The 23,896-nt window shown below is 39.5% G+C and overlaps 1 protein-coding gene across 2 annotated transcripts in view; it reads left to right on the forward strand.

The window, feature by feature from the left end:
* nolo (ADAMTS-like no long nerve cord) overlaps window positions 1-23,896 on the forward strand; it is a 242,053-nt gene that overhangs the window by 200,583 nt on the left and 17,574 nt on the right. For both annotated transcript variants that reach the window (XM_069118962.1, XM_069118963.1), the window contains exons 7-10: window positions 8,818-8,959; window positions 10,127-10,259; window positions 18,060-18,162; window positions 19,405-19,503. In XM_069118962.1, the coding sequence (XP_068975063.1) occupies window positions 8,818-8,959; window positions 10,127-10,259; window positions 18,060-18,162; window positions 19,405-19,503 (477 nt within the window). The remainder of the gene's footprint in view (window positions 1-8,817; window positions 8,960-10,126; window positions 10,260-18,059; window positions 18,163-19,404; window positions 19,504-23,896) is intronic.

A 23,896-nucleotide genomic window follows, 5' to 3' on the forward strand; every position in this document is an offset into this window, starting at 1 on the left:
TTATTAAAATAACATTATAAATTTCCATTACGCCGCTTTTTCTTTCTTTTTTTTTTTTTTTAATTTTACATGAAACCGAACAATTAAATAGCTCATAATTTAGAAAATTGGTATGTAGAACTTTACTTGTTTTCTTGTTAAGCCTGTTACTTTGTTACTGTTGCGCAAGGTAATTTATTAACGTTAGTAATTTGTGACTGATAAAGTTTAGCTAACGCTAATCAGTGGAAATGTGCAAGAGGGTGGTGTCTAAGTTCATTGAGATTCGTTCGAAGGGTGCGATGAACGCAAACCATCCGAATGACGTGCACACTAGAAATTTCTGTTATCGATCGTTTTATTCTCTGTCAATATTTGACGCAATTCGTCCGGACCAAACGAAACTTCGTTTTGTTGCTAAATGAATGCGCGTTACAATCTTTAAATTAATTAACAATAATGGACAACCCCGGCACGCTTATTACATTTTATTAAATTTATCGCAAACAAATTATCCTCCCGTGTCGTGTAATTTCGTAACAGGTGAACTACGCTGAAAATAATCACGGACTCGTCCGGATACGTTTATATTGCGTCAATAACGTGGTTGACTTTTTAAGCATTACATTCGTTCGATGAAAATACCTCTGTTTACGCGTTTTGGGAATTAAACAATCGGTAACGACGGTTTGTTTATCATATTTCGTTACAATAATCTCACGATACCAATGACGTTCTCGCTTCGAATATTATTTAGGCTATGCGGAACATTAGCGAATGCTATATCAATATTTAACATAAATACGATGCATTTGTATACATATTGAAACAGCTTATTTACTCATGGATACTCAGTGTAGCCAATGAATAATGCTATTCCCATTGTTAATTAAAGATTCCTCCGGCATTGATAATTAGTGTATATAGAGTAACATTAAAAATAGTTTCACCTCTTAAAACTCTGTCTGCATGCTGGCTTATTCTATGTTTAATCCTATATAAATTAAATTAATCGATAAGGAAATAATGGTAGGCCCGACATATATTTTCTATATGTGACTCAATTAATAATATATTAATGATATATACGTATATAATAACAATGATTGATTTAACAAACAACGTATTGTGTATATAATTTATTAATGGAAATCAGTTGATTTTATCATTGGTCAGTCCTCTTAAAATACGTGAATAGAGACGTAAATAGAGATCAGTGATATAGGCCTATCACTGGTCAGACATATAAAGCCGCGGTCTACAATATGCATCGTCCGATTCGACGAATAACCAATTCAATTTCCAAGGGAATTTCAGCGCGATAATTTCCAAAATACCGCAACGAATCGTGACACTGATAGCTCTTATAAATAAAATACCGATCTTTTCCTCGGAAGCGGCGAGAACACAGGGGAAAAATGCGTTTTTACTGGCCGTTTAATGTTGCATACGCTGGCAGCGAAACTCGATAAAATTTTGAAGGTTTCATTTGCAAGTTTTATCATGCCATTAATATGCGTTTAAAATACTCGTGTGCATGCACGTGAATGCGCGGACAAACAATACTTATTACGTTCAAAGCTGACTTCGTTTATACGCGAGATACCGATGTCTTTGAAATTCGTACAGAGAGATTTTAGATTTCGTTCCACGAAACCGTACATTTTCTGAAGCACTTTGGAAACGCGATACAACAAAGAGAACGAAAGATCGAGGTACATTTATCAAAAAAAACGAACGATCCAAATTCCGGTTGTAATACTATGTAAAGCAAAAAACACATACGCCATTTTTCAAATATTTCCATATTTAAATAGATATTTGCATTTTTTAACGAGCTCCACATTTTCACGAAAGAAAGTAGAAAAATAGTCGTTTTTATTCGACCAAACAACCATTATCTGTCCGTCCAACCGCGTCTCGTCTTTCCATTCAAAATGATTTCCACTTCCTAATTTATATTCGCAGCCTAGAAATTTCAGAAGCGAGCCGACTAACGCATAATTAATTAAAAGCAGAGATCAGACTTTTAAATATGCGCGATCGTAGTCCCGGCCCTTGGCTCGAGATTACGCTGAAAACGTCGGTTAAGAATTAAGTCGCAATTGCTGCATCCCTTGTCGAAACTTGGCAAGGAAGAAGAAAGTTCCGGCGGAAACTCGTGACCGGAGAAATTTACTTAGGTAGAGCATACAGTGTGCCCTTTATTCGCCTAAACATCCCTCCCTCCCTCTCCCCCCCTCTCTTCTCTGCTGTATTTTCCTCCGTACTGGGCTCGCCCGAAACATGTTTATAACTTTTGGTTTTAAATCCATGTGATTGTACACGACCACGTTTTTCCTCGGCGGACGGAAACGCGAGCTAACGAGGCGTCGTTGCCTGCCCGTCTTCGACCAATATTTACCATGGGTGCGTCGAGATGCCCGCACTTCTCGTCCATTAAGTTAATTCGATCTTACTTTACACCGTTGACGACTTTGTGTACCGAGAGGCAAGCCACGTCGAGAGAGGGCTACTTTCGTCGATTAACCCCTTAAGTAGTCGCTGCCTGTCTTAAGTCTGAGAACGCTAACACCAGGTGACGTACACTAATATTGATGTTGTTTATCGTTTCATCTAGCAAATTAAACACCATCGACCTGCTTCGTCTAAAGACATCGCCGTGTTACGAAATTCTTTCTTGAAGAACCTTGATTAAAAAGTCGATTGATTAAAAATTGATTAAAAAGACGAAAATTTTGAATAAGAATTTTTTAAACGTAACGTGTTCGACAAAAGGGAGATTAAATGTGGCTTCAAGCCGCTGAAACATCTTTTATCGATCCCTACATTTTCTGATAGCATTCGATGAGTAGTATCATTCTCTGTTCTAACGTTTCATATGGAAAGATTCCTAACTTCAAAACTGATATATTTTTAACTGTTTACGAACCTAGGCTGCGTTGAGATCGACATTGTGTTTTGTTCCGACTTCGTTCAAATTTTTTAAAGAACTTTGCTACTGTTTTGATTCAGTTAGATTAAGATGTCCATGTAAGTATATCATCAAATGTCATATCAAGAAATTGAAGATGAGGAAATTGAAGTAAAAAAAGCTAGTGACGTTATATTGGAATTGTCTTTAACGTTAGTTGTTTTCTATAATATTATAACCGTGTAGTATTAATATATATTTCCAATATTAATAAAAGTGGGGGATATGATATAGAATAGGCATGGTATGGAATAGACATATATGATGAACCATTACGCACGAAAACCAGTAAAATGTGTGTGTATTTAAGACGTGGAAATAAAGATGCACGAACACGAGTACGATAATGTAGCGGACGATTTGCGTTACAAGTTATCCAGGCGTAGACGTGGAGAAACACGCGAGACGAAACAATTGGAGGAATTTCCGTGGATAGAAGACAAACTCTAATGAGTCGTGATAGCACAAAAGCGTCGCGCACTTATCGAGCGTGTCCAACGCGAGAGAAGGGAACTGTCCGCCACTTTAATAATGCAAAACCAGTTTGCGTTTACAGGAGCTCGGTTAGTGCTTAATTACGTGGACCCGTCTGCTGATTAGATATTGTCCTTGCAACTTCGTCGCCACTGTCGTCGCTATGAAATCCCGTTAATTATTTCTTGACACCCTCTTAGACTTACTCTCGAATCGTCTCTACTTGCCTAGTTTCTTCATCTACTCTCCGATAGTTTTCATCTAATTAGCGTTTGTAGGGTTTCCCTCAATCAAATAGTAATAAAATTCTATAATCTTATAAAAAGGAAGAATATCTATTGAAAGTAAAGTCTCTTTTGGTTAAATTTTGTTTTAAGACAATAGAAAGATTATTCGAGCGCAGTACAAAGCTCTTCATACCCGTTCTGTTTTGTTCTAGGTACACGGAGAAAGGTACACGGAGAAATTAGCGATATATAAGCGGTTCAGTGGTTCCGCGATAAATTCCATCGTTTCAGTGAAACCGGCTAGAATAAGGCGGACAAAGTGATCGAGTCCGTCTGCAGCCGGAAAATCCCATTCTCCGGGAAACTATGTTAAAAGGCAGAAACGAGTGTAGAGAAAAGAAGGTCTGGGATGGGGTTGGATGGGATAGTGGAGCGATGAAGGTGGAAACTCGCGGCGGGGAAAAGGGTGTATTGAGCGTAATGGGCTAACTCCGGTGGATGGTGTACCGACTGCCGAATGGAACCTTGAAAGCCGGTTTGAATAATTGAACGCCAGTCAAATTTACGTAACGAAATAGCCGAGAGACGGAAAGTCGCGGAAATCGCCGATTTACCTTTCGACCAGGATCTTGTTATCTAACGATAGGGTAAAAGGAGAATTGTGAGCGATTTTATTTTGTTTTATAAGAGTAATAGATAAATATTAAAAAATTTATATTCCCTTTCGCAAAGTACCTCTAGATATTTGCTTATTTTTGACAATATGTTTGTTCAATTATAGAATGACGATTTTATTCTTTACAATCATCATAACTACGTACGACGGTATATTATGATTCGATTAAACTTTTTTGATTTTTAAACATCGATATGAAGTAATAAAAGTCGCGGTTATAACTTTATTCTTTATCTTCAAATCGATCAATTTTTCAATAATAATTAGTCAAATTAATAGACACCTTCTAAACCAATGTTTCTTTTAGCAGATATTTTAGTAGATATTTTAGATTTACAGATTTACAGTATGATAGTTCCATAAGTAGTAAATATTGCCTCTAATTGTTAATTTATCATTAATTTATATCCTTTGCTAAATTTCACATCCTATCACCATAATTCGACCAAAATGTCCGATTACGTTTATGAATATTAGTAACGTATATTAAAGTCTATAACGATACCGGAAGATAATCGCCTCTCTTTTCTTTACTAACGTTTATCAAACGAATTCCATCAAAAGAAGCACCATTACAGTTAATTTATTCGCGAGTTCGTCCATGGAACGCAAACAATCCACTAGTGTTTCGAAACGAGTACTCATATTCTCGCAGCTCATAAACGGCCATTGGCGAGATATTTACTGGATTTAAAGGTATTATTTGCACGGATCGAGCGAGGATAGTCAGCACTACGAGAGAAAAGAAAAAAAAAGAAAAGAAAGGGGGAGATGAAGATCGGCGCCGTTAAGTTTCACGATATTTCATTTCGCACACCCGACGCGACTGGCCAGCCGTTTCTCTTGGCTTGTTTACCTAGAGAAATAACCGGTTGCTTCGATGGTCCTATCCTTCAATTACGAGGCTCCGCTGCAGGTTTCCACTTCTCGAGCAAAGTAAACCTAATCCTGAGCGCCCGTATTGTGTGTCTCTTCCGTTCTGTTTGCGCGCGCGCGCCCGTGTACTGTGGACACAGTGGCGTGCTCACGGGCGCACAAGTATATGTGAATATGGCACGTGTGCGCATGTGACCTGTCCCTTTCACATTTGTCGCTGACAGGGTCTAAAAATCGTCGTACATCGTTTGAAATTCAGCAACGAAAAGAGAATCTCTATGAATCTTTTAAACGCTCAAAATGGGTTTCGAAATAAGAGTTATTTTCAATTTACTAACTTTGTTTTTATCTAGCTTTTCTCTTCTTCGAGCCACTTGAAAATCATATTAACACCTTCTTAAATGCTAATAAAGTATTAACGAATGTGCAGCAAATTAGCAAGTAGTGCGAGTAAGCCGTAATTGGCGATACACATTTTTAGCACGCGTAATAAACAGTTGCACGAAATTTTTCTTCCTCTCAGATACGTTGCGTCCAATGTGAAAGTGGCATTCGTTGAAATCTTTTCATTAAAATGATAACAAGTATACGATACTTGCTTCCATTTGAAGGTTCCGTTAGAAAAATAGAAAATTACAAGTCTTGGTATTGTGGCATGCGTTCGCTCGATTAAAAAACCGCTCTTTGAATAACGAGTCCCGAGATCCTATTTCGTAAGCGGGGTTAACAGCCAAGCCGTCAGAATGGGAAAAATAAAGGGAACAAAAATAGAGGGGAAAAACGAGGAACGTTGTTTCGACGTGTTGCTAAAATCGCGTATCCCAGATTTAAACTCTATTCGAACTCCCAGCGGTGTACTCGAGGCTGACCTCCTATACAAGTATATAATGGATGCACATGTGCATCGGTGCATCGGTGCATAGAGCGAAGAAAGGTCGCGGAACGAATCCGACCTCGTGTAAAATTAAATCTCAATTCGTCCTAGCGGTATCGCGAACGCGGTCTATTCGATTTCTTCAGACTGTTCCATGTTTTTTCTTCTTTCACTTTTTTTAAACACAAGTTGTAATGCTATTCAGTGGCTCCGTTAAATCGTAGTTCGCGCGAGCGAATAAATTCCACTGACTTTAAGTTCTCCCCTTTACTCTTTTATTCGTTTCTTTCCTTATTTCTCTCCTTTAGATTTTGTTTTCTTTCCTTGTTTCACTTTGCTCTCTTCTACCTTTTATCTCTTTTTCCCCGTCGAGAAACATGATTCACCAAAGTTACTTTCTACGCGAATTCCGCGAACGGAACGGCGCCTTCCAACTGTCGAAGAATTCCCGCTGAAGTGGAAATGCTGTTTCTAAATGCTGGCGAACGGCGAACGTGTTCCCGATGAAAAGACGCGAGCAACGTTGCACGAGCTCTCACTTAAGCAAGACAGCGGATTGACAGAATTTTTTGAAAAATTCTACCGCATCGCTGTTGCGATTGAATATTAGCCAATATTAGACAATCATTAAGAAGAAATACACAAACACATGGAGAAAGCATGAAGATTAGAATAGCGCAGAAAACGATCCACTACACATATCCTCAGTGGTAATATATGGGTATCCGTGTGTTACTATTTAAAATTCGATCGATACCAACAAGAAGACGGAAAGTCGAAGAAAATGTTTCGACAATTATCGTATACATACATATATTCAAATCGATATGGCTTGACAAAATCTTTGATCGTCCCATCTCACCGTGGCAGTCGATCGTTCTTATAGGATCTCGTTTGGCTCGTGCCTCTCCTTTTTACGCACTATTCCATTTACATATATCCTTCCTCGTCTCGACTCTCTTTCACCTGACATCTTTGCCACCAGTTTGGTTCGCTCTTCTCGCCCGGATAAGGGATGAATAATGTACTTCCCGACCTCGGAGCAAACCTCCATGCCGCCTGAATGACAAATCAGTTTGCCGTCCGAGCCAGGTCACGAATCGATGTCAGCTTCTCTCGTTCGCATCTTCTTCTTTCTCTTCCTTCTTCCTTCTCTTCCTTCTTCCTTCTTCTCCTCTTCCTTCTTCCTTCTTCTCCTCCTTCTTCTTCCTCCTCTTCCTTCTTCTCCTTCTTCTTCTTCTTCCTCCTCTTCCATCTTCCTTCTTCTCCTTCTTCTTCTTCTTCCTCTTCCTTCTTCCTTCTTCCCTCTTCCTTCTTCCCTCTTTCTTCTTCCCTCTTACTTCTTCCCTCTTTCTTCTTCCCTCTTCCTTCTTCCCTCTTCCTTTTTCCCTCTTCCTGAAAGGTGCTACTGCATTTGTACTGAACGCTCGAACTGTTCGAACTGTGCAACCACATTCAGATTATGCAGAGTGAGACACCCACCGCTCTTCTTTTCGTTTCATTGATTAATCTTTTACGGTTTAGCGCTCGATGCTCGAGTTCCATGACACCTTCTATCGTTCCGTTCCGCCTTCTATTTATGTTCGACAGCATAAGAGAGCTCGTTGAGCGACGTATACGTGTGTTGTTTCCTTTTTCGAGGGGAAAGGAAGAATTTTGGATCAAAACGCGTTATGGATCACCGAGTCGAAATTTGTTTCGCGTTACAACCAACCTGGTATCAGGAGACTGAGTTAAAGTTCTAGTTTATTGCAAATCGAAGTTGCTCCCAGGGGTGCGTGACATAGCGCGGGATCGTCTTTAGATTATGCGCCCACCAGGACCAATGCTTCTACTTGGTATAAAACGGGGACTTAGCATGAACCCTTAGAGTTTAAGTACTGATTTACTATCTATTTGTCGTTACCCACTTAATTACACGTTAACTCTCGAAATCTAAATGCAGACGAAATTTATCCACGTTCGAATTTATTCATTTATTTGCATAATATTTATCGGAAAATAATTAAAAGAAAATACTGTGGGGCTTGATCATATAACGCGAGATGTATGTTTCATGTTGCAGAAAGTGTTACATGAACGACGTGAATTATGTTAGTTCAAGTAGAAGAAATAGATCTTTATATTTTTTATATCTAGACCGTGGATATTTTTGGAAATTTATATTCTTACGAACATAAGTAAAAAACTGAAAACACGTACTAAATCTTATAACAACTACTTTATCTTGGTCGCTTTATATATTTTTGCATATCCTCTACGTTTTGCTAAGTTTAAATATCTGCAATTTACGTATGATTATTAGCTTCTATAAACAAGAAACAAGTATCGCATTCCCAGAAAAGGTGAAAGAAACTCCGTTAAATTTATCTCGTGTTTATTGTACTCTATAAACACTGCTACAACATTTTATTAACGCTAACTGCATCATTAGACAGAGTAATTTCTTTATTAACCTTTAGTATTTATTAACCCCACATAAAAATAAAAGAAAGAACACCATCGCCAATAATATTAACAAATTCGATAAAGACGATAAGAACCACAATAATCTAGAGAAAGGTCTATGATAACATGATTTTATCAACAGTATAAACCTATAAATTAATTTTTTCAGCCAATTCCACACAGCGCAAATAACATTAAGCAACTTTCTAGACGCAAATCGAAAGAGAGACATTTGGTAAAAGAACGACGAACAGTTCTGCTAACGAAGGCGGTGTGATCTCTGTTTCAGAAAGTCGGCTGCGACCTGCGAGTCGGCAGCAACAAGAACACGGACCCGTGCGGCGTGTGCGGCGGAAACGGGTCGAGCTGCCAATCGCGATACTCCTGGAGTTTGGAATCGATATCCGCCTGCTCGAAATCATGCGGCGGAGGTGAGTGGTTGGTTACGAAGTTCATTCGGTTGAAGCACTTACAATTAGTTCACCGGGAGGTAGTCCATTTACATCGACGCTGGGAGCAATGAATTCTAATGAACTTTGAACCCGCGAATCGTCCAACGTTCCTCGGTACTTTTGCCGAAATTAATAACGGCTACTTAGACCGGTTGATTTCTCCCTGCTATCGTAACGTTACACTTTGCATTCAGATTGCTGTCCTCCTTGAACGTTGGACACTCGAAGAGTTTCCTTCCTCGTTGTTTCGTCAAAGAACAGGAGAAATGCACAACAGTTGGCGAAAATCTTTAAATACTTGTCGTAGAAAACTTTATTTTGAACCTTATTATGTGTGCTGTCTATGTATCACGTAGAATATTCTGAGATAGCTAAACTTGTAGAGCAAAGATCATCGAAACGATACCCGTTCAATGAAACCTCATCTTTCATGGACGCTTGGAAAGTCTCTTTATGAAAATATACGAGACCAAATTTAGTCGAATGCAGAGCAAAATCTTGTCACGAACGATAAATCTCTATTTCAGAAACGTAGTGGAATCCTCTTTAAATCTTTATACTATTTTCCACTTTACGAAAACGGTACCGTCGATGTAATTTAAAATGATCATTTTAAACGTCCCATCTCGCAAACGAAAAAATTCAAAATTCGAAAAGTGCAAGAAAAAATGAAACATACAAATGCAATCCTCTAAGCTGTGCTCGTCTGCAGGAATCTCTAAAACATTTAAATAATTAATTACCCAGTATATCAATAAATATTAATGTTCAGTGATATTATATATTTAGAATGGCTATTCACGTTGTATGCTAACTTTTTACTAAGTATATTGTTTGCGATGAATATCATGTAATTTCTATATTCAGATTCGTCTCAAATTTTATAGTACTTATAAAATTTCAAAATATTTTACAGAACATAGAAGTTATCAGTGTTCAAATATTTTCGTGAACCAGCGTGCATCACTATAATTCTCAGCCTTGCAATTGCTGCTCAACATTCTTACTCCAGTTTTATTTCCCAAAGATAACTGCGAACAAGACTATCACGAAGCAGATAAGATCACGATATTTTCGAAAAACGTTCCTTCTGCAAGTTATCATTCTTCAGTCACAAGTTGAAATACGATTTCCGTTTTCCGTCAGGTTTCAAGATCGCAATGGCGGTGTGCAAGACGATCGGCCCGGACGAAAACGTGGTAGACGACAGCTATTGCGATCCGGACAACAAGCCAGAGAAGACCCTGATGCCGTGCAACACGCACCCCTGCACTGCAAAGTGAGTACCTTTGCCGACGTCTGGTGTACGTGTCCGTGTCAAAGAACGTTAAACCGATGCCGCGGATTTTCGTATCGAGGCGAAGCGTGTGGCTTCAAATGCGCATACGCGGACAAGTACAAAGAGTATTTGACAGATTGTTCGCGGATTTTTCCACGAGTCATGGATGGAGTGCTTGTACGCGCTCGCGATAGAAAAACCAGTTCCATCGGGGGCGATGTCAATCCTCCACATCTAGATTTCTATTCATTTCTCTTCTACCAATGTCGCCGAGAAAAGAAACTCGATCTGATATTTCTATTCCAGAAATCAATGACTTTAGCTGAGGGTTGAGGTATTTGAGACGTTGGTGACTCAACTTTTTCCGTTCATTCTCTTTGGAATATAGGATTTAGGACGCAGAATTTGTAATATAAGACGTTCCGGGTTTTCCCAAACTTTGTCCGAATGTTCTATGGGGATAAGAAAAAGATGTTATATGAACATAGAGCGTTTGAAGATTTGTTAAAAGGTTACAACGAAAATAGAAAATAGAACGATATCGAAGCCAGCAATGTTGTTCAAATTTACGTGGTTTTTTACGTGTGAATAACTTTGAGAAAAATTGCGTCAGACGAATATTATCACATATAGTGAATTACTACTTTATAAAGTATAATAATAAATTCGATTTTCTATGTAATTGTTTTCGGTGGAAACAAGGAACGTTTTAAAATGGAGTCTGCTTTATATATATTTCTTATCTCTATTATAATAGAGAATAAAAATAAAATAAAATAAAGCTTGAAATAAAATGAAATAAAATGAAATTTTATAATAAATTTATATTGCAAGATCGTAAGTGTGCCAATACTTTACGACTACTTTAATAATGCATGATTCATATTTGGTATATTTAAACTTTAGAGTGGACAGTTATGTTCTACAAAAAAAATTAAACAGACAATCAAATTTTTTACAGATTTAGAAAGAATTTTATATGAAAATCCAGGCCGTACCAATACTTCCATTTGGCGCTATATATTGCGTTTTGTGATGGATTTAATATATTATACATTGGTAAGAACTTACGTCCAATAGATGAAAAATAGAAATTCGCGATTTTTCGAATCGCTGCGCGTCCAGGTAACCTGTACGTTGGACTGAAACCTAGGATCAGAAACTTCATTAAAGCTTTTCTAATCGGCGGGACCCCGGGGTTCGAGATTGAGCGTTTCGGTTTTACGAGCAGACCAGGGAATGTTTGACTCGGGGAGCACGTTCGCGCAGCTGCTCGAAATTCTCGTATTTTCCACGTGCTATTCGTGAAATCGGAACTCCCACTTTTGGGATTAACGCCGGCCAATCTTCCTCTCTGACCAATTTCCTCGCCGTAGCCGCGGACAAAGCAAGCAAGCAGTCCCGATTATTGTTAGACAAGCCGTATCGGTGGTGGTTCTGTACGTGTGCAACGCGTGCACCGAGCAACCAACGCGCAGAAATGGATATGGTTGCCGTGTAGACTTGCAATACCCGGGCTTGGAAACGATGGGCCGGAGCTTTCAAGCGGACTGAACGGCCATTAGTCGACGGACGTAGCGGGAAAGAGCAAAAGCCCGGCGGGCCTCTTTCTGAAAGAGACTTGGAAAAACAAGCCCCCAGTACCTTTCACCGACGGAGACAAACCCCTTGTTCTACCTCCGCGTCGAAAACACCGATTGCGAACACTTTGGCTAGAATCGCTCGTTGAATATCGAAACGGCTACATATACATATGTATAGCTACCTTCTTGCAAGCCACGTTGTACAAGTGTTCAGAATAAAGCCTTTCTCGAATATCGTCGAATATTCCGCTGTTTACGGTGTTTCACGTTTTATATTTACGTCAAGGTAGTTTTTTGAAAGTTATTCCTTCTACGTTGCCTGTATATTGTACTATGTACATTATCCTGTATATGGTATGTGCAACATAATGAAAACATCGGGTTTGCTAAATATACAGAATGTACAGAATAGAAAATGTATTCGTATGAATTCGTGTACATAAGATTTAGTCAGACATAACAATTGGATAAAAACAAGATAGATGAGAATACAATCTTATCTATTCTTTAATATAGAACATTTCGTTTTAGAGAAATGACAAAATTGTTTAGATGAAATCTAACTTACATTTTTATGTATGTACGTCTGAAATAAATATTCAGCTTTCAAGTTGCTCCATCGAAGTTTCAATAAAAGGACTGATACTTCTAGAAAATATGTTCGTTTACTTACTGGACGATTAATACGTGCATACATTGGATAGTAAATTACTATAGTATAGTGAATCAATATATTCGCTGTAACAATATAATCATAAAGAAAGTTTATGCATCGTTAGAATCTTATAAGTTTGGTCCATCTTCATTAACCAATATAAAAAATAACTTGGAAGAAGTACATCTCGACTATCTTTCCGTTTATACTATCTTTCCGTGTAATATATTCTCCATTTTAGAACACACATTTATATGATATCCGATATCTGCCCATATTCTTCATTTTACATTGCACGCATTTTTCACGTCTTTCTTCCCCGGTTTTTTAACGTAACGTCGATTCGCATATCGTGGTCGAAGAAACACAGACGAACAGCCTGGAGGAAGTAGAATACTCCGACTGTCGAACAAACAATTCGTCCGGCGATATGGCTGTTTTTCCTGCGAGCCAACGGCTCGCGTCGACATAAAGCGCGCTTCTTCCTCCGGAGATCGCGATCAAAACCGTCGTAAGAGTAACTCCGCGAAACGATCTGCCAGCTATAAAGTACCAACTAGTCGGAACCATCGTCGGATCTGGGCGATTCCATGCTCCTGAAAAAGTTATTTAAAGGAATTGCTCGACTTTTATGCGAATCTCCCCACGGTTGTACAAACGACTGCCCGTTCCACTCGATGATGGTTGTTGTATCGCGTTCTCTTCTACGATACGACCCGACACAAGGAAGAAACGAGACAATTTATTTTCTAGAACCCTGGTATTTACCTGTTCCAGTGTGTGCTTTTCCTCTTACCTTGCTGTCGTAATTCAGAAATTCGTTGCGATTTATTGATAACTGTAGAAGTTTCTACAATCCGAAATTCAAAAAATTACGAAACATAGAAAACTCCTTTGGAGAAATTTTCGTTCAGACGTATTTGACTGATACTAAACGACTTTGGATTTTTACGCAAATTTAAGGTTTTATGGGCACAATTAAAAAAAAAAGAACAGAACATAGAGATTCGTTTTACCTATTACAAATTATAACTTTGTTCTTTAGTACTTTACTTCGGATATTTTAAACACTTCTGTATATCATATATGTATCCTGTGCATCTTTGCATCTTTTTTCTCATAAATGCATAAAGAGGATAGATATTATATATATTAATGAAAAATTATGGAAAAAGAATTGTTACAGTTTAGGTCATATTTCGGAATGAATTTCACCAGGGAAAGTATAACGATTGCAATGTTCAAATTCGGTACCCTTTAAACGACGCATGGAACAAAAGAGAAATTTATTTCTCTGATTCATAACACGGACGTCCAGGGGGAAGCTGAAACTGTTCGCGATAAAGCGTAACGATCAGACGGGATAACGAGAAGAGAAAGGGAAGGCGAACGTCCCGAGGATATTTTTTCGAAGACACAATCTTAGTTCTTGGAACGATACGGCCTGTTCTTTGTCTGGATAAAGGAAACGGAGGATAAAAAGGAGGCGCTTTAAAGCTTGTTCCCGATGAGAATCATTCTCCAGGCTGGCAGACGCTACTTCGGCTACCAAGCACAAAAAACTCGCCGCGAACCATTTTTACCGGATATAAAATATAGCATGTAGTTGAAACGTGCACAGTCTTTCCCTTTGTGATCGAAAGTATAACTCGACGTGCAACTTAAGCTTGTTACCTTGTTGCCGATCGACGTCCATCTCATTCTCTCTCTCTCTCTCTCTTTCTCTCTCTCTTTCTCTCTCTCTGTCTCTCTTTCCATTTCGTTAGCCAGATAAACAATTAATATTAAACATCTGAAAAATTAAAGACGCGACAATACTTGTCGCTACAATTCATTTCAAGAAATAACGATGGTATTTGTAAAATACAAAGTATCTTTTTTTTATAAAAAGTAAAACATCGTCGTATAGTCGACGGTTTAAGATTTTTCTATTCTGTCTATCCTATCTATCTACGTACATCGGCATGAAAGAGAATCAATTATTACGTCCGTTAGATTTATCCGAATTTTAGTGTGAAATTCATTGCACTTGAATAAAAAATATCGCCGTAATTCGACGCCTATTTTCATTGAAATTTCAAGAACAGAATATAACAAAGCTGACTGTAGCACAGTATTTGAAGAAAAATACGTTGTCATCCCATAAATGGAAACGAATTTTTTCGCCTCTGACGCCACAATATTTCTCGTTTCAAGCGTGAATTCGCACTCGCGCGTTTCAAAACGGCCAACTCGTCTCAGAGGGAAACGGAAAGGGTGCTTTTTACTCGCTTCAGTCGTGCGTGGCGAAGCGTCGCGAAACGAACCTTTCCCTAATGCTCCAGAAATTTGTCCGGATTTAGCCTTGTACCACGGTCGTTTCGTTTTATTTCGCCTCGATTTCCAGAGCAAAGACACGCAAAGTGTCAAGAACACAGAACGTTCGCTGAAGCTAAATTATGAAAATTTTCGTCAAGTCGTCCCCGGGTCGCTGTTTAACGTTATTATATGCAGCCAGACCAGAGCAAACTTCGCCACTTGGATGATGCACGTAGCCAAGAACTACGGTTAATGCTGCACCAACCAGAATCTCGAGTGGCTCGGGTTACTTGAACTACCGTTTAACTTTCCACAAGAGGCGAATCACGCAACTGATTCGCGCCACATTTTCCTCTTTAACGTTGCTCGACCTTACGAGGATGCTTCTCGAACACCAGCAAATACCAGCTAAGATAATTGATCGATTTAGTACGGTGTTTTGTTCGTACGCAATACATACACTAGCTGACTAAAGCATTTGGACAATTACGAGAGAAAATTTATGTTGGTAAAATTTCAAACCAATCTGAAAATGTACAGAAAAGTTACATAATACTTATCGCAAATACATATATTTGGTGTAAAATTAGTATTATAGCATGACTGTTTCATTGCTAACAATGACGATTGACTGTTTAAATAGCTATATGGCCTTTGTAAAGTGTATTAATTGTAATTTGCAATAGATGCATAAAAATTTGTACAATCTCACTTTTCTCAAATCTCAAAATTTGTAAGATCTCACTTCAATCAACTAACTCAAGTATAAACCTTTGAAATGTTTCAAAATCACTTCAAAGCAAAAAATAACTTACAGTTACCGTTTTAGGATTCCATCGAACGTCTCTCGAGTAGAGTTATAAGTCTAAAATGCGTTCGATAAAGTGGCTCGCGAAATAATGTCACGATCCGTCGTAATTGGACCATGAATAATTTAACGAACGTCGTTGTTCGTTAATCGTTGCGATGTTTGTGTTGCGAAAACGAAAGAACGTAACGATTGGTCGTGAATTCGAGGGTGAAAAATCAAAACGAGGAGGGCCGATAGCAACGTTAACGGCCACAACGGTTAATAAATCACTAAGTAGAGTGGGCCTCGTCAACATTAAATTGGTGCTAATTGGCCAGGCCGAGAATTTAGTTTAATTCGATTCAGCCAGGCCGGGCAAGTGGTCGACGTTTCAGCTATCCCCCAGGAGAACCGGGATTTCTAAACCGCTGCCTACCCGCAACTGTGTATTAAGCCACTGAATACTTCAGCGGCTATTATTCTATGTCGTGCTAGGGATACAGGCCCAATTAAATTCCATTAAGCGTTTTCCGGAACATTTGACGATTAATCTCACGATCCGGCTACTAACATCGATCGACCAGAATCGTGTACAGAGTCTGGCTATATAATCTGTGCAGGCTAAGAGAGGGGTAATTAAACATGGTGGTTGATGGTTTCGTGTTATAGGCACAGGGAATACGTGAACACGTATTGTGTTTTGCTTTAGAGAAAATTATCAAGATGTTCAATTAAAGAGATAGTTTAAATTTAAAAAAAGATAATTTTCTACCACCGAGCGGAAATAAGGAAGAAAAAACCACAATTAGGGTTACAAAATTTATGAAATTTTGTTTCAATGTTGCTGGTATATTGTATCTGTGGCAGAAAGTTCTAAAAGGTAAATATGACCCGATGAAAGCAAAATAGGAATAAATAATTATGTTTCGGTCTTAAGAAAAATGAACGCTAATTCTCTCAAAGGCACTTACGTAGTTTTAGTGATCGTAACAGACAGATAGTCCTAGTGTTAGTGCAGAACATTCAAGATCAAGGGATCCATAAGATAGAGTATGTCACGCCTCGTTCCATTAGCTAATAACTCATCGTGAAAACTCGTCAACAGATCTGGTATTATCAGTAAACTGCACATGTTTATGCATTTATTGGGAATTCGAAGGTCATTATCAATTAGTCTTTCAGTTGCATTTAAAAAAGTTATTCGAATAGAAAAATAAACCATGAAATTTTAGGAATAAATAAAAAGTAAATAAAATCTACCAAAACAATCAACATGTTAAAATACAAGATTTATTAAATGTAAAAACGTTATCGATCACTGGGGACGATCTTGTCAAGATAGAGTCGCGAACGTGTTAATATGTTTCATTTAGCCCTTGTAATAAATAGAAGCTAAAAAACTTGGAAAGGAATTGGAACATTTTTATCAGATGGTACACGTACTGTGGAACATTTACTTTCTTGGAATTACAGTGGCTTTTATGCTCAAACAGCGACAGAGAAAATAACCGCCAAGCTAGGTGGACGTATCGGGACCAGCTTACACGTATTACAACGAGAGTAACGCAGCTCGTCGCGTATCGAGCAAAACTTTCATGTTAGCGACGATCGATGGATTCGTCTGGCGACTCGCGAACACTTTTGCCTCGAAAACACGCGATGTAGCGGAAATTGAAAAAGTCCACGGCGATTAGCGTTCCTTCAGTTGCATTTTTCCGGCTTCTATCGACTATCATTTCTCGAATCAAGTAATGTTTCCTATCGTCAAAAGTTTATTAAATCGTATTTTGAACGATTCGCTAAAATGAAACTATTTATATAATAATAAACTACAATAAAAATAACTTTGCAGATTCAAAAGTATTTACTTGTTATTGTTTACTGTTGTGTCAGTTTGTTAATTTCAAATTACAACATATTCGATATCGATCGGTTATTCTCTGAAAATACCTACCTCCAATCGGCAAATTCGTCGAACGTGTTGAAAGTAACTTCGACGAGGAAAAAACTTTCATCGCAGACATAGCCAGCAATTAACTTGGTGTCGTAAATATCGATCTTCGATCGATGGTGCTCTCATCTCGGATTTGTACGCAAGCTGTTTCAACGATGAGCATCGCGGGATCTGATTGCGGTATCGAAGATGACTTCCGGTTGAACGAAAACCTCGTCGAAGGGAAAGCTCTCCATTTTAATTCAGCTATTGAATCTTTTTTCAAGCGGTTTCGAAGCGCTCGCTGAAACTATGCAATTCGAATCGCGAATTTTTTCTATCAAAGATACTTTGAAGAAACCTCTTTCCATAAAATCGATATTCTTAATATTCTTAATATTCTTAATATTCGTCAGAAGAAACAGCAATATGATGCTTTGATCTTACACACGAACGTGGAACGTTATGCATGTAACAGGCCTAGATTTCTACTATACAGCTACTAGACTGGCGTTTCAATTGATTCTTTTTACGTTTCTAGATGGGTAGCCGGCGAGTGGAGCGTGTGCAGCGCTAGTTGCGGAGGTGGATCGAGGACCAGAACCATTTTCTGCACCGAGGAAAACGGCAATGAGACTACGAAGGTAAATAAGAACTGGGATAAAGATAATTTAAATACGCGGAATTCTTTTATATTAAATCCCCGGGGTTTTCGCTTGGATATCCTCCGTTTCTTTCCACGGGAAACACACTATGGCGAGCGTCCTCCAGACTAACGTCAGAAGAAGCGAAACGGAACGAAAACGTCGCCAGGCGAAAGAAAGATCGATCAGATTTTATTTTCATTGTATTATACGTAACCGCGTAACCGGAATTCTATTCGGTTTCTCGGGAAAGTTGAACGTTTTCCGGATTTAGTCGCGTCTAGTCCACGGGATTTACGTTTGCGAAATATACTTCGCAAGTACGATCGGGGCCGTGCCAACGATAACGATAATCTAATCGAAAATTCGCTCCACTTTATCGTTGGAATTTCCCGTTGTTGTATCCACTCTTTTTACGGCTCGTAATTCCTCGTTTCGCGCCGATCTCGCTAATATAAATCTCAGGCTTGACACCCGACACAAATAATATAATTGATAATTTCATTCGTCTTTGAGACTTTACGACAGTGTTCGCAACACGATCTCTGCTAGAACTGTCACAGAGATACATGCCTATCCATCCATCCGTCTGTCCATTCTGGTGCCTATGACAACCTGGCAAAACCCACGAACCCTAACCTAGTTCGGTTCGTTTAAACTGCAAGGGCCGTTCGCGGTTCTCTGTCAACCACCGTAAAATCCTCTCATCCGAGGCTCGACAAGAGCAGCCGGGGAGCACACGTACACGTTGAAAATACGTATGGTTAGACACGACGTATCGTGCACCACGAGGATTTGCATCTTCTTCTATGCTGATCCCACTGTGTCATACCTGAGGAATGAGTAGATGATTCTCTTAGCTGTAATATGGAACATAATAGGTGGGAACATAATAGGATACGTAGAATATCCAATTATTCAGATAATATAGTTTGATAAACATTAGAATTACTGAAGAATCATGACGGTCGTGTCTTGTTATAATGTTAATGAAATTCCAAAATGCTTTTTTTTTTTAACACACACGATACATTCATAAAAGATTTCTAGAAGCGTTTAAATACTTTCGTATTCGCGAGATATTGTATATTGCAAATCTACAATGTTTCTATAACAAGTTACAAATTTTGTCCACAAAATAATTTCGTATCAAATATTTGATATAAAAGAATGTTGCCAGAAAAATTATATCCTTTTTTACACATTGAATCGGATAAAAGATTTAAGTCATTATTGTTGCAGCTGCCTGACCACAAGTGTAGCAGCACGCACAAGCCCCGTAACCAAGAAACTTGCAATACCATCTCTTGTCCCATGTGGGAGACGAATAAATGGAGCGAGGTGAGTACAAGACAATCTCAGGTACCGGAACGGTAACCCTCGCGCGCGAACATGCCGTGAACATGCAAAACGAGCAGGAGGAGTGATACCGGTGCAGACAGACCAAAGTCATTCGCATGATGGTGGAATTTAGGGCTCGACGAGATGCCACGAGGAAAGCAGTATTTATTACCACCTAGTGTGACGGTCTTTCGACCTACAGGGGGTTGCGCCACAGCAGTATTTATTACCAACGTCAAGATGACTCCTCTACTAGAGAACGGTTTCTAAATCGGTCGAGTTATAAACTCATTTCTCATCTTCGTTTCCTATACAACGAACGATCTTTTTTCCTCTCCTTATCGGAACTCTAAATTGTTTCGCGCAAAACTCCGTTCTCGACGAAAGACGAGTTTGGAAACGTGTCAAGCAGCGAATTGATTAATTCTGCTTTGATACGAGTGTAAAATTTGATATACGAATATTAATTATTATTTAATGGGAAAGTCCATTTTCTGCAAAATATAGTTTCGAATGAAAAAGATTTCTCTTTACACCATCGACTTGTTTTTGCATATAGAATAATCATGCGTCTTGTCACGCTATACATATCTATATTCAAAGATCATTCAAAGATCATTGTTACATTAGGAGCATAGCAGGATTTTAATCGAAGCGATAAAACGCGTGCAATTTCGCGTCGAATAAACACGGGGGAATAATTTCTATCTGGCAGAGTTAACGTCGTTATGCGAGTTAGACGGACCTTTTGTCTCTTAAAAGGACGTTAACGGGCTTCGTGGATGAGGCAGACGAACGTGTAACCTTTCTCTATCTGGTTATATCTGTCTATTCGTATCAGGAAATCCGATTTCCTCCGGGAACAGTAAACAGGTCGGGCTGATTGTTGCAAAGGGAAATGAAACTCGTTCTGCAATTTGCTTTGTGCGAGCCAGATGTTTTGTTATCGCGTTTCACTGCGAGTTAACGTTAGCCCAAGCAGCCGCGGGAATGCAATTTTATGTTTCTTCCCTTTGATTGCTTCAAAATTTTGAACTATGTCGGTCGATTCTTTTAAACAAAAAAGAAACGTTTGCTATCCTTTATCCTTTATATAAGGAATACTTTGTACTGTAAGTACATATATGTAAGAACATATATGATGAACTTTTAAGATCGATTATACTCATATGAATCGTAATTACATGACTGTGTAAATATATTTAGTGTCGCTAAGGGAAATTTAACTGAGCCAAGGAAACCCTTTTACCAGTCGTATGTCTATTCTTAGCCATCAAAACCATTCTGATCGTACCCTGATCAATACAATATGCATATCTGAGTCGCACAATGCAGTCGCAAAAGATTAATCAAAACATCTATATGGAGGCTTTCGCAAACATCTGTGACACGACTTCTCTGGTGAAAGAAAAAGTAGCACTCAAACCGAAAACATCGTGGACGACAATAGCGAGAAAAGGCAACGCAACAAAATTAGCAGGTCGACGGGGGCCATCGTTCAAAGTTATTTAGAACTTTCTCTTGTCCGTCTCGAATGAATGGCGAAATGAGCCACGAAACAGTTTCCTTCCTCCCAGTAATTTTATATCCGGTTCTGCCCTTCTGTGGTCGGAAAACACTTAATTTGCTCAAACATTTTTGCCTCTTTCCCCATTCCCTTTCTGTTCTAACGACATTAACGCCTCGGTAAAGCGTTGCGGCGTCACAGCCAGCCAAGTCCAAAGAACTTCTTGTCTGGTCTCGCGCGCGCCAGAAATTCGCTGAAATCGGATTTTCTCGAAACCGAAGGAACTCGACCGAGCATAACAGCTACCGTGGATCCACCAATAACCGACGGGAAAGGCGACAGGTTTGAACGCGTAGAAATGGAAGCAAACGAGGGTAAATTTTCACCTTCACGACGCAATCATTCGAAGCGTCTAAGCTTCCCTTCGCGAGAAATGCGTAGCCTGGTTGCACTTACTTCGTCCTCCGACCCTTCTTCCAAGTGTATCTACACGAATTTCTCCCTTTACCTCACGATTCACCCTCTTTCCTGTCGTATCTACCTCCCTGATGCTCTTTCGGCACTCTTTGAGGATGTTCCAGACCGCATCATCCACCGACATCAAACAGAACGATTTAGTCGTCAAATAACCTTCTTCTTGTCCCCTCGATTCGCTCCTCTCTGGGTTATCTGCAGCCCCACTTCGCTCACACTCGCGTATCGCCCTTTCGAGTATTCGAGCAAAAAGACGGACACGCCTTTTTCCTACGATGCTCGTGGCTGGTCCGTGTCGTAAGAACAAAAAATGCGTAGTCGTGGAGCACCGTTTCGAGATCCAATAGAAAAACGAAGGGATGAAACATGAATATAGGAGGCAAAAAATAAGGGCGAAGAAGAGGGTAGAAAGTGTTTTCAATAAAATGAAATGCTCTATCTGTTGCGATCGCGGGAAACGAAACGAAACACGATATAAATGAAACACACAGGGATTCCGCGTGTGCATCCCTGAAAAAATATTTCAAGTCATACCGTGAGCTACGAGTAATTCAATTTCACTACGTACCTCTATATACCATGTTGGAGAACATGGAATTTTAATAAAAGTAAATACAAAAGGGAACAACTGTACGAGAAACAAAAAAGAAAAAGAAGAAATATTCGGCAGCGATTTTGCGGAACATTTAACGAGACATTTCACATGGGTTGAAAGGCAAGAAGCCAGGAACGAGCAGAAGACAAACGGAGGGGAAGAAAAAAAATAGCGGCGCGATAAGAGGTTCGAGAGGAGAGGCGGAAGAAAGTGGGAAAGGCGCGTGAAGAAGAGGGTAAGAGGGTGCATTCTCGTGGAAAATGCCTCGCGTTGCTCGACGAATTCATCGCTGCCGATTGCATTCGTGGTGGACTCATAGGTGCACGTGCTGTGTCACACGCATACGATGACACGCCTATACATGCATACAAGCGCAAGTACAAATCGATTCGAGACACAGCATCAAGAGGCTCGCCGCCAAGTGCGTCGCCGTCGCAGCTTTGCTGCATGCACCACGGATCCATGACTTTGCTAGAAGGTTTCCACGGAATTCGTACGCGCTTACCGCGTAATAAATGCGATTCAGATACAGAGAGTGTACATTGTAGAAGGTTCGAACGACGACCCAGTGGCGCCTAAGGGAGTTTCAGGACTCGTTTTGGCACGATACTCGATGACCGACTCTCTCTTCCCTCCCATTCCTTTCATGCTGTACCCTGTTCTATAGTCACAACCATTTCTTGCGTTGGTCCAACAACTGTGTGTCCTGAAAAGCGCGATATCTGCTGGAAGCATTCCAGGCATTTGGTTTCGAGGACATCCGATTTCATGCGTTTATGGAAATTTAAGTCCCGCTTTCCCGACCTCTTGGATTTCATTCCGATTTCTGTTTCAGCTCGATGCATTGAAAACTTTTCGTACATTGTCGCTGTTATATACGAGCATACGATAATTGTGAAACTTGGAATTCAACTTCGTAGCTCGTCTAGCAATTTCCCTAGTTGGCTACGATCGCCATGGAGATCGTCGTTCTATATCTAGAGAAATGTGCAGCGAATTAACACAAGCCGATGCCATTTATCGTTAGTAAAGACCAGATGTTCGTGCATTTAAAATTTTTAACGGGAAAACCGCGGAATATAGTGTATCGTATATCGTATCGTAGTACAGAGAAACACGCGAGTATAGCACTCAAAATATAGCACTCGTTATGATATTTAGTAAGTGAAACAGGTTTCTGAGCAGGTGTTCATGCATAAATATCCGCAGTCCATTTACTAGGCACAACTTTCAATCACAATTACAACTCCTCTGTTTTCGATAGGACAACCTGGTTAGAGAGGAATATCATCGGAAATGTGAACGGTATAAGATCGTTCCGGTGGAGAAGAAATTAAAGTAACTTCGCTATGTAACTTCACGCGGGAGACCGTTTCGTTTATATTCAGAAACAAACTGGAAACGCTGAAGAAAGTTCTGGGAACAATAAAATTTTACAACATCGTATCTCAGACTGCCAGGCGCGAAACAAGGGAAGCAACCGTTCTCGAACGGAACGGCCTGAGCAGAAAAGTGACTCACTTCGCGTGCTCCCAGTGTTGGCTGATGCAACCTCGAGCAGCAAGAATAAAACTGCAATAAGAGGTGCAAAGAGACGCAACAATAAGGGACAACTTGTACGAGAGAAGGTCGCGTTGTCTCTTTCTGTTCTCTATCTTTCTCTATTTCCTCTCCTTGCTCGCAGAGAACGAGCAAAACTTTTCATCTGGTACACGCGAAGTGGGAAAAATCAACGGAATTCCCAGCGGAATCCGCCAAGCGAAGTTATGCTTTATTCATGAGGGCCGCTAAATGCACTCGCGCATCCCAGATACGTA

Source organism: Bombus flavifrons, chromosome 8 (genome assembly GCF_040668555.2).
Source record: "Bombus flavifrons isolate JBK064 chromosome 8, iyBomFlav1_principal, whole genome shotgun sequence".
NCBI lineage: Eukaryota > Metazoa > Arthropoda > Insecta > Hymenoptera > Apidae > Bombus > Bombus flavifrons.